Genomic DNA, 12603 nt, shown 5'->3' with positions numbered 1-12603 from the left:
TGTAATGACAGATTAATCATTCCCAATTTTAACACCTTTTCTTAGAAAACACTAATGTATTCTAAATACATTAGATAAAATAAGTCTGATACCACTTATTGAGTGCTTACCTAGCATCCAGCACTAACTTGCTGAGTGCTGTGCATACAATTTCTCTCTCAATCCTCATAACATCTATTACTTTCATTTCATAGATGAAGAAACCGAAGCTACAGCTATAATGCAATGGAGCCAGGATTCAAACCCTGAGCTATGTGACTCCAAAGCCTGTGACAATAGGAACCTGAACTTATGATCCAGCAATTCCATTCCTGGATATATATCCAAAGCAGTTGAAATCAGTATCTCAAAACAGGTATCTGCACATCCATGTACACCACAGCATACTGACAATAGCCATGATGTGGAAACAACCAAAATGTCCTTCAACAGAAGAATAAACAAAATGTGGTGTATATGTACAATGAAATACTATTCAGCCATAAAAAGGAGAGCCTGCCATTTTCAACAACATAGATGAACCTGAAAGGCATTACGCTAAGTGAAATAAGCCAGACATCTAGACAAAGACAAATACTGTACCGTATCACTTGTATGCGGAATCTCAAAAAAAAAAAAAAAAAGCCAATTTCATAGAAATGGAGAATGGAATGGTGGTTGCCAAGGGTTGGGGGAAGAGGGAAATGGAGTAATGTAGGTCAAAGGGTACAAATTCTCAGTTACAAGAAGAGTAAGTTCTGAGGATCTAATGTACAGCATGGTTACTATAGTCAACACTATAGTATTATAAACTTGAAAGTTGCTCAGAGTAGATCTTCAGCATTCTCACCACACACACACACAAAAAAGAGTTAACTAGGTGAGGTGATGGATGTGTTCATTATCTTGATCTTGGTAATCATCCCATAAAGTATTTGTTCATCAAATCATCACGCTGTACACTTTAAATATATATAATTATATTTGTCAATGATTCCTCAATAAAGTTAAAAAAAAAACTCCTCTGAGAAAAAGTAGGCAAGTGGGTGGGAGATGGAGAGGGGATCTAAGCCGAAGTATTCATTCATATTATCACACAGAATTTAATGATATTTACCCAGACAGAATAACTTTTCAGATTAACTGATAAAACAATGATCAGAACTCATTTTTAGTTTGTTTCCATTAAACTTGGAGATCCATAGGAAACAATGATTTGTGAACCAAGTCAAGTGAAAGCAGAGTTTTGAAAACATCTTAGGGAAACATTTTAGGGAAACATCTTACATTTGAAATACAGGATGTATCCTAGCATTTGAGCTGAATAACTACTGTGCACACAAGAGTCTCTGATCACTGTTCACCACTGTGCTTTTAGAGTTAAATTACCAAAATTTCTACTTCACTTACCTTCATGATTACTGAGATGACAAGGCCAAAGTGCCATTTTCTATTCAAATTCAGAGACAATTTAACACTCTCTATTATGACAAAGCTCCTCAGAAATAAGACCTAACTCAGCCAACAGAAACACCACCTGTTTGAATTCAAAGCGACTGATGTCTTTCTACACCACAAAAACATCACTTCTCCCATATAATCCCATGCCTCAGCAAGAAAAAAACTTGCCTATTATTTATTGATTATAGTGAGAAAGATCATGAGTTTTTATTTCAACAGCATTTATTTCTGCTCTGATTTTTATTATTTCTCTCCTTCTGCTGACTTTGGGCTTTGTTTGTTGTTCTTTCTCTAATTCAGTTAGGTGTACTTTAAGATTGCTGATTTGGGATTTTTCTTGTTTGTTAAGATGTGCCTGAATTGCGATGAATTTTCCTCTTAATAGAGCTTTTGCTGCATCCCATATGAGTTGGCATGGCATGTTATCATTTTCATTTGTCTCCAAGTATTTTTTGATTTCTTCTTTAATTTCTTCAATGATCCATTGCTTGTTCAATAGCATATTGTTTAGTCTCCACATCCTTGTGCCTTTCTCAGCTTTTTTCTTGTAATTAATTTCTAGCTTTATAGCATTATGATCGGAGAAGATGCTTGTTATTATTTCAATTTTTTTAAATTTGTAGAGGCTTGCCTTGTTTCCCAACATATGGTCTATCCTTGAGAATGTTCCATGCGTGCTTGAGGAGAATGTGCATTCTGCTGTTTTGGGGTGAAGTATTCTAAATACATCTATTAAGTCCAACTGTTTTAGCTTTTCGTTTAGCTCCACTGTTTCTTTGTTGGTTTTCTGTCTGGATGATCTGTCCATTGATGTGAGTGGGGCGTTGAGGTCCCCTACTATTATTGTGTTACTTTTGATATCTTCTTTTAGGTTTGTTAATAGTTGCTTTATGAACTTTGGTGCTCCTGTGTTGGGCACATAGATATTTATAAGCATTATTTCTTCTGGATGAAGTGTCCCTTTGATCATTATATTTTGGCCCTCTATGTCTCTCTTTACCTGCCTTATCTTGAAGTCTGTTTTGTCTGATATAAGTATTGTGACACCTGCTTTCTTTTATTTGCTATTTGCTTAGAGTACTGTCTTCCACCCCTTCACTCTGAGCATGTTTGTCCTTTGAGCTGAGGTGTGTTTCCTGGAGGCAACAAATTGTTGGATCTTGTTCTTTAATCCATTTTGCCACTCTGTGTCTTTTTATTGGAGAGTTCAATCCGTTCACATTGAGGGTGAGTATTGATGCATGAGGGCTTAATGCTGTCATTGTGTTGCTCGTTTTCCGGTTTTCCTGTGTTTCCTTTGTTTCTCATCCTGTGTGTTTTAGCCTACCCATTGACTTCTGCAATTTCTTATGCTGTGTTTCTTAGATTTTTCCTTATTTATGTTTTGTGTCTCTGTTCTGCTTTTTAGTTTAGTGGCTACCCTGAAGTTTGTATTCAGAATCTTGTGTATAACATAGTCCGTTTTCTGGTGGTCTCTTACTTCCTTAGCCTAGACTGTTTCAGTCCCTTTCCTCCTCCCCTCCTAAATTATTATTTTTATCTCTTATTCCAACTTGTGTTGTGAGTTTGTGGTTAGAGTGATAAGATTGTCTTTGCTTTGGTGATTTCCTTCCCTTTATCCTAATGCTATAGATCATGAGTTTTTAATATGATACAAAGCAAAATGACTATTATGATTTCTACTCATACCTATGGTTCTCAACTCCAAAAGGCACTGTTGTTTTTTTCCTGTCCTTTCCCACCCTGCTCTACTTCCTTTGCTCCAACACTTTCATAGGGGTCTGTTACTCTCCATCTCCCTACACCATCTTAAGAGTCAAAAATAGAGACAAAATGAAGTGATCAGCTAGGAGAGCTCAAATAGAATGAAGGACCAAAGTCAGGTAAGGAAACTAAGGAACAGAGAAAGGAGGAGATTTAAGCCCTGGGTCTCTTAAGGCACAAATCTTTTTTTGGGGGGGTGGGGTGGGTGCGGAAGATTAGCCCTAAGCTAACATCTGTGCCCATCTTCCTCTATTTTGGATGTGGGATGCCACCACAGCACAGCTTGATGAGCTTGGTGCATAGGTCCATGCCCAGGATCTGAACCTGTGAACCCAGGGCCACCGAAGCAGAAAACTCGAACTTAACCACTATGCCAAAAAGCTGGCCCCTTATGTCACTGATTTTTAAAACAGAAAATCATTATTCTAATTTTGGAGGGAAGTAGAAAACTATTATTTAGATTTCTTTTACATTAATTCAGCATTACTAATGATCAAGTATTGTATGAGAATATTAAGTACTGAAATCACAATCTCAACATTAAAAGAACAGCCTCAATCCTGAAGTGATTTATAACATTTTCTTAAAACTTAATGGTCTTAAAGGTCAATTCTTATAACTTACTTTTAAATTTCTTGCACTAGAAAATTTAAAAGCTATCATAAGTGAATTACTACTGTACTATATAGCAAAACCAGCTAGTGAGGGAGAAAAGTAACAATGAATTTTTAAGTATAATGACCCTGGGAATTCTACAGATGTTTGGTTAGGATAAAGGCGATTAAGTCAGTTCCTATGTGGGCCAGTTAGTCCTATTCTTACAACTCCACTAAAAGGCAAGAAAGGGATGAGTACCTAAAAAGTAGACGTATTTGCCCTAAATCAGTCATCAACAGCAGCATCTCGGAATACAAGCTGCATCATTATATGTTTCATTACAGCAATATTTCTAATAGTACCTAAATACAGTCCCATAAACTACTTAAAAATGTCTTCAAATTTTCAGTATTTCAATCTCTAAAGCTACTCTGTCCAACAAGAATGCCACTAATTAAATGTGGCTATTTAAATTTTAATTAATTAAAATTAAATGAAATTTAACATTCAGTTCTTTAGTCACATTAACCACATTTTGTGTGCTCAATAGCCATATATGGTTAGGGACTACCATACTAGACAGCACAGATATACAACATTTCTATCACTGCAGAAAGTTCTATGGAACAGTGCTGCTGCAAACTATTTCCTCTTGTGTCTGGGAAGCAAAGGAAATTCATTTTCAGACCATATATAATAATTTTCTTGGTTTAAAACTATAGTTTTTGTAATTAAATTGAGTGCCTTAAGTAACTGTCATTGTTCTTTAATTTCAAATATAGGAAGCAGCAGCCAGAAACACCTCTGGGGAATCTAAGTAAGATAAACACTTTTTTTTCTTTTTTTTTTTTGAGGAAGATTAGCCCTCAGCTAACTGCTGCCAATCTGCCTCTTTTTGCTGAGGGAGACTGGCCCTGAGCTAACATCATGCCCATCTTCCTCTACTTTATACATGGGACGCCTACCACAGCATGGCTTGCCAAGCGGTGCCATGTCTGCAGCCGGGATCCGGGCCAGCGAACCCCAGGCCAGCCAAGCAGAACGTGCGAACTTAACCACTGCACCACCATGCCGGCCCCAGATAAACATTTTATTTGTTCTCACTATATGGAAAGAGGCAGCAAAGTCAAAACAAAAAAGCACTATTCAAAACTGCAATTTGATAGTCTGCCACGACTGAGTTGCTGTTTGATTTCAGAAAAGCCTCTTCACTTCTCTATCCTTCATACTATTTACTAAAAGTGGCAACGCCTGACCGCTTAATGATCACATATGCTTACAATGAGACTAAATGACCTTACGTGGTTCAAATTTTTTCACGATGAGTTTTAAGAGACAGGAACTTGTTCAGTAATATTTCCTAAAAGAAAATGCCAGTTCCTCCATTCCCTTAACTGTATATCCCCTCCTCTTCCTCCTCCTCTTTCATGTGCCATTTCTCTGATCCACTCCTCTCCCACCCGCCCCTCCCCCGCCGGGGGCCTTTCTGGTCCCAGATTCCACACAGCAATGAATAATCTCACCTCAGACTAAACAGACAGCAGAGGGCCAGTTATATTTTGATTGGTTTCTTTTCGTCCTTGTCCTGACATCACTGCTACCTTACTTGCCCAGCCATTCAATGTATAGACAATGCTACCAGAAAGTCTGAAGCTATTACCCTCATTTCCACCACTAGTCAACTGAAGTCTCCCATTCCCAAGCTCCTCATCTAGAAATTGAACCACTTTTAGCCTGTCCTAAAATCTAGGGAATGTAGGGTAATGTTAGACAAATGCACAGGATCTGAGAAACACAATTCAAAATACTACTACCCTATACTGATAAAAAGCATGTATATGAGGCTGAACACATGAAATATCCGAATGGTTCCTCATAACTTACAAAAAAATATGGATCTGATCATACATTTTATGGTGGTTTGTTAATGAGAGAAAATAGGCTTAGGATACAGGAAAAATAGAAGCAGAGATAAAGAGGTAAAATGCTGCAGTTAAATATTATTGGTCACTGGCTTAGAGATCTCGATTATATAGAATTATTACATGTTATATCGTTTATCTTTTTAAAAAAGGCCCTAACAAAAAAAACATGTATAGCCAGAGGCCCAGTTCTGCACACAAAAGCTGACTTTACACATAAATTGCGAAGTGCCCCAGTAGTCAATTACTTAGTACTAAGTATCAATCAAAAAGATACTCCAAGTTAAACAAAATAACTTTTCATCTACTTTAAATCAAATACATTCAAAAAAGAGTTTAAAGAAACAGTAATTGAAAATGAAAAGCAAAATAAACCAAAGATTGTACTATATCGCTCACTTACTCAGTGAAGGAATATTACAAAATCAGCATTCTGTTTTACAAATAAACTTTCAGTTGCCTGGAATAAATACATTTTACAAATTCAAGTTAAGTGAAATGTATATACACAAGAGTAAACCTCAAATAAAGGTGTGAAGCTTTTCTAATACAATTTACAAACCTGTGCAAAAATCTTAACCAGCCGGGAGCTGTGTGAGGGTCGAATTTGTAAATATTCTCTCCACCACTGCTTAGCATATACAAGAAATAATCGCTCTTTCTCTGCAGTTTTCTGACGTTCCAAAGCAAGCTTGAAATTTAAAAGAAGAGTCAATTTCTATTCATTCTCCTTAATTCATTACTACAAAATATAGAACAAATCTATGCACTTTTTTCCATCACCACCCTAATCTAAGCTACCATCAGCTCGTCTGTAAGAACCTCCTGACTCCCTTGTTCCTATACTTTCCCCAGTACAATCCAGTCTCTATACGATAGTCAGTGATCTTTTTTCTCCCAATACAGACATTTTCAATAATAAAAGATATTGTTATTCTCTTGCTTAAAACTAATAAATTGTAATTTTCTAAAAAGAGTACTTTTTAGGATCAACAGGTAAATATACTACTATGAAAACAAATACACAAAGAGGAGAAATCCAGAATTATTTACCTGCGTGTTTACTACTTCTTGAGATAAGGTTTGATTGAGTGCTGGGTACATCTCAAGTTTTATATTTAAAATTCCCACAGCAACTTTTGATTCTGTGCCTATAAATATAAATAAATATTTAGAACTCCAGAGGTTTCAATAGTAGGTATAGTCAGTCAACCAAAGCCTAACCAAAATAATTTACGAATTTTGTGCTTTACCACTTACGTAAAATAAAGACGATATTTAACATCACCTTTAATATTCATATTAAAAATGAACGAAATCAATTTATTTTTATTTTGTACAAAGGCTTTCATCTAATTATAAAGAGATAACCTATTTTCTTAACTTCCTAATCACATTTTAAGGGACTTTTCGGACTTAAAGGATTTGGGATTCTTCATTTTGACTTTCATTAAATCTATCATACCAACCAGACTTACAATAAAAACAAAGTCAAAGCAACTGTTAATACCTCATTCTCAGAAAATATTTATACTCTTTGTCTCATATAGTCATTCCCATTTATCCCTTCCATTTTCACACCACATGGGAGGACAAATTTTCAAGCTATGCCCGGATTTAAAGAATTGGAAAACAAATATACTTCACATCAAAACTATTTAATATTTCTTTGCTGAATGAGAATACACTTGTTTCTGGGTCATTACTATAATTATCACGTTAGGCCTACATTTGAAGACAAATAATGGGTATCTCGTTTGAAAATAAATCTCCTACATAAAACTTTTTTCTCTACTTTTTATTTAAGGAAAAACTCATTGATGGTCTGACTTATCAAAATCTAAATTAGTAAAGCTATACTGTCCAATGGCCAGACTTAATTCTGTGACTACTTTTCAATACCAAAGTCATTCCATTATGTTATGCATAAAACACTGGTAGGTTTTCATTGTATCAGCACATATGTATTACCTATCAAGTAGTAGGCAAGAGGCCAAGGAGACAATGGTGCATAAGATAGGCACCATCTCTGTCTCAAAGAGTACTATTCATTGAGACGGACACTGAGCAAGTCAGGTCCTCTGAATGCCACTTGCCCACATGTAAAAGGTTAGAGTATCTACTCCATATCCCACAAGAACTGCCGCTGTAGGAAACTACTGTTACTATCAGGGATGTACTGTATTCTGGGATGTAACCGAGTGAAGGTTTTTTTGCGTATGCGTGCATGTATATGTGTGAAGAATCTTAATTTTCTTTATAGCCTTATACATAATCAAATAAACTTTTTTTAAAAAGCTCTCAAAATTTCATATTCATTTCCCGTAAAAAAAGTTTTCCTTAAAACAAGGCCAGATCGACTGTCAAGTTCTACACTCATCCTATTCTTCAAGACATTTCCCAAAACTACAATACAGGGGGCCAATTGTAATTCTAATGAAATTCTTTTTACATGTTTCCCTCTTGGTTTATAAAGGCATTTAAAAAACATAAAATGTATTTACAAACAAACTGTGGCTATAAAAAGGTAACAATGATATTAATCATCATACCTACACCCATAAGTTCCACGGTAAGATTGGTCACTCCATTTTCTGAGCCTAAAACGGACCGCCATTCGAGAAAATAGGATGCTACTAAAGTGGTCTCACCAAATATGTCTGTTTTGATTAGCACCATATGAATTGGATCACTTATTGATAACATTGTCGTTGAATCAGCCATTCTAGTTCCATCACCTAGAAACATAAACCAAAAAAAAATCACACCACATTACATATTCTGTTAGGCCAACAAAAAAGAATACTTTTATTGAAAAGGATACTAGTTATAAACTTATATAAAACCAAATAGAATAATTTGGTAATGCCTCAGAAAGTGTGTGACAGACTGAGAATAAAAGTATGCTCCTACTTCTATCACTAACTTTTGAGAGGACTGGCAGAATTGTGACAACTTATCTAGTTACTTAATGCGTATCAGTGTTTTGTAAGAGAGAAATCTGTCCTGTAAAAATACTTAACTAAAGTATATGCTACTACAATAAAAAGCCTTCAACTACGTCAACACTAATCCCCAAACTACTTTTATCCCTAAACCTCCAGAAATAATCACTGCATTATCCACACAAAACTGAACATCTGGCACCTTGGAGCTAACAATTTAAGCCTTATTAGGCTTAAATTAGGAGGGGAAAAAAAAGATTTTGGTAGAGCATTAGCCATCATAGTAATCTAAAATTCTTAAGGCATAATTCTACAACTTTCCTAAGTTTACAAATATATTACAAAGATTTCTATATTGACAACTAAAATGTATAAAATACCTTTACAGAAAGAAATAGTGTAAAAAATTATAAAAAACAAATATCATAATTTTAAAGTTATAAAAATGAGAGTTATAGACTCACATCTAATATATCCCCAGGACTTGCCTAGTATAGTATCATGCACCTAATAGGTATTTAAATGTTTATTACTAAAGAATCAACCATTACAACAGTCAAAAAATCATCTTCAAGGAAACTAAATAGCAGAAAATAAAGCAAGAAGGTGGCTAGAAGTAGTTTATACAGTAAAGAGCAGTGAGGAAAAAAAAATAAAACAAAAGCCTAGGGAAATTCACCCATTATAAATCTTCCTTACAGTAAAAGTTGTTATAGGTGTTCTGCAATAAAAGGTAACAAAGATTTACTCAATTAAATGACAACTTTTTATTGCTCCTTACCTAAGCTTTCTCTGTGTACTTCAAGTAAAAACCCATCGTGAAAATCTGGTTCACAGGCACACGGAACAGGTTTAGAACGAAAACGTTGGTTTCGAAAATGTAAACATAAAGTAAAGGTTGAACAAACTTGTCCCGGTAAAGGCTCAGGTTCTTGCAGATGTTCCAAGAAAGCTTTTCCACCCAAAACCTGAAGGTAAAGATACCTCCGTGTTGGATCAATATTAGCTGTAAAGTGTAGCAATATATATGAGGAAACTGCTAAATAACTTAAGGAATGTGATCAAGACAACAGGAAATAATAACTTCACAAAAATAAAACTAAGACTAAAAAAGAAAGAGAGTAACAAATTCACTGTATACCAGGACCATTTGCACCCGGGAAAGGACAGATACACAATATGGTCTCTTTTGCTGAGTTTCCCTTCTGGCCTCTTTCTCCAGCTGGAAAGGAGGCAGAGGCAAGGGGTAGGATACCGCGGCTTCTCAGCTGCTTATCCAACATTCCTTCACTTCCACAAACCAACCCACACAATGATCAACTCAGCAAGTGTACTCCTTAGATAATTACACTCCCATTAAAAAAGTAAAGCTGTACAATTTTTATAAAGTATATTATTAGAACATGAGAAACAGGTGGTCCTGTTTTTGCTTCCACTCTGCTATACATTAAATCTTCTGACATACATCACGCAAAAAAAACTTTTTGAATGATTAGTCACATATTAAGTATTTCATTCTGTACAAAAAGAAACTGAAAAGTTTTCTATCAAACACCAAACACTACAGCACATCTATTCACAGTACTATCCACAACTAAATTAACGGTAAAAAGAAATACACATACTTTTTTTTAACAATGTCGATTGTCTGTCAGTAAAACAAACAGGTTGTTTTGGAGAGGAAGGGAGTTCTTGATCAACATTGTCCTAAAAAAGCAAAAAACAAAAAACTGAAACAAATTAGAAACAAAAATTACTGTTAAGCAAAGAAACACTAATAACAGGGCTAAGCACTGAACAAAACCAATGGGCTTTAGATAGGAAAAAGCCCCTCAAAAAACTCTTCATTTTCCTAGTATTATTAAAACAATGAAAAGCCTGAAAAGAAGATGATGCAGCTGGTCACTCCTGAAGTCTAATATTAAGGAATTAAGTTGACCTTAGCCATGTCCGCAGAATGCTAAAAACAAATCCTTAATGCCTCAAACGAGGTCAAACTTTCTCTGACCTCATATAACATTTGGCTTATGAGTCCACCATGAATTGACTATTTTTAATAAGGAAGTGAGATTCACACAGTAGAAGCTGTTAGTAGGCCACTTTTTATAACAAATGGGTTCATAAACGTCAAAAACCAAAAATGGATGTCGTATTAAAATACTTGTTCCCTGGTGTATTATGAAGTCCATCCAATTTTTCCATTATATTACCCAGGTATTGAGGTCACAGTTTCTCATTATTGCCTCATTTTCAAGAGAGGCCTACTTACTAATTTGTGCACCGAGAGGCTATCATCCCACTACTGACCTATTTGTATGAAAAGATTTGAAGGTTCTTACACAATTATTTTCTTAGAGAAATTGATGACTTGTTAATCACAGAGAAAATAATTCCAAAAGAGTGTGTTTTTTTAAAAATAAGCCTAATCTTAAAAAATTATAGAAAAATACTAGTGGAAAAGAGCTAGGTTATGATGAACTAATTTTATTAAAATATATATACCTGAAATTACAGACGTAGAGAATAACAAGAGAAAATTCTGTCACTGTAGAGAGAGGAATATGGTAGATAACTCCAATTTCATCAATACATAATCGTACTTGCTACATTCAAAGGTAGAATTAGCTTACACTTGAACCAAGGGTATTACTAGACAAAATGGTCTTACTCTAAAGTGGTTTTACTAAAACGAGGGGCCCCCAATATGGACCCTATAAGCAGCATTAAACATGAGAATATACTTATACTATCAATTTCTTTCCCCTAAAAGATCACTCACAGTAACAAAATTAAGTTCTTTCATCACATCATCAATGATTCCCCGACGTCTAAGGGCTTTAATCAAATCTTCTGTGGATAACTGCTGTTGATCAGGTGCCAATTCTTCACGTATTGTCTCAGCAAGGATTTCTCTTATTCTGCCATGGACATCCATCTGTGAAGAAAACTCGCATTACGACTTACAGCATTACAACGTGGTCAAATATTGCCCATTAGCTAATTTTTTTCTAAAATGCTGACTCAAAGGAAAAAATGAGATAGTAGACAGACTAAATTCAGGAAGGCTTCTTAAGCTAATAATAAATGTAAAATTGCTACCAGAATTCAATGAGAATAAACAGTTTTTAAATAAAAAAGCAAAGAAAAAATAAAATTTTTTAGTCCAAATTCTAGAAATAAACTCTACTGGTTATTTACTACCCTTTTTACCCGTTCTCCACAAATAACACTCAACCAAAACAAATCTTTAGAGAGAGAGTACAGAATAATCAAAAGAACACAGATCTGGAGGAGGCGATCAGCATGAACTTCAGCCTTCAAGTTATTAGACGTGACCTCGAGTTAACTCATTTACCCTCGATGAATCTGGAAATAAGCGCACTGTCAAGATCGGGAGGCTTAGATAGACGGCAAGGTGCACAATAAACGGCAGCTTGCATCCGTTCGGCTTACCGCCTTCGCCGAGCACCCCAAGACACAACGTTCTTCTTGAGCCCCGAAGGATCACAAATACTTTCATTACAAATCCTTCAGTAATTTCTCTTTCGTGACTGGAGGACTGCAGAGCTGGCTCGACTTCAACGACACCGCAAGGTTCACCCTTAAAGTAGTTCTAATCCCTGACATCTGACTATAAACCCGCTGCAAACACGACTTGGACTCGATCTGACTTCCAGAAACCGCTCGATAAACGCTTCCGTTTCACGCTGTCCTAGGACACCAACACCGCTCTACCGCCTCATCGTCTAACTGGCACTTTCTGGGCTTGCTCCTCCATCGAGGCTCGAAAGTCCTCTGGCTTCAAACCCGAGGCTCCGCGCATCCCGCGCTCGGCGTCTCACAGCCTTGGCCCGAGTGCCCGGCAAACCGGGGCCGTCGGCGGCCAGGCCGAGGGACGCCAGGCCGGCGCTCGGGGCCCCCTGCGGGCAGGAGCG

The 12603-nt window shown here is 36.1% G+C and overlaps 1 protein-coding gene across 19 annotated transcripts in view; it reads right to left on the bottom strand.

Annotated features, from left to right (window-relative positions):
• The window catches only part of CEP76 (centrosomal protein 76), a 35819-nt gene that overhangs the window by 22077 nt on the left and 1139 nt on the right, over positions 1-12603 (bottom strand). For 14 of the 19 annotated variants that reach the window (XM_070629585.1, XM_070629584.1, XM_070629586.1 and 11 more), the window contains exons 2-7: positions 11448-11603; positions 10294-10375; positions 9450-9674; positions 8276-8461; positions 6777-6874; positions 6286-6414 (exon numbers count right to left, since the gene is read on the bottom strand). In XM_070629585.1, coding sequence (XP_070485686.1) covers positions 6286-6414; positions 6777-6874; positions 8276-8461; positions 9450-9674; positions 10294-10375; positions 11448-11603 — 876 coding nt within the window. Of the gene's footprint in view, positions 1-6285; positions 6415-6776; positions 6875-8275; positions 8462-9449; positions 9675-10293; positions 10376-11447; positions 11604-12121; positions 12566-12603 lie in introns of those variants that run through there. The other 5 variants (XM_070629580.1, XM_070629595.1, XM_070629591.1 and 2 more) reach the window with 3 other exon arrangements.

The sequence above is a fragment of the Equus przewalskii genome, chromosome 7 (assembly GCF_037783145.1).
Source record: "Equus przewalskii isolate Varuska chromosome 7, EquPr2, whole genome shotgun sequence".
Lineage (NCBI taxonomy): Eukaryota > Metazoa > Chordata > Mammalia > Perissodactyla > Equidae > Equus > Equus przewalskii.
This window is presented reverse-complemented; position numbering and strand designations above follow the sequence as displayed.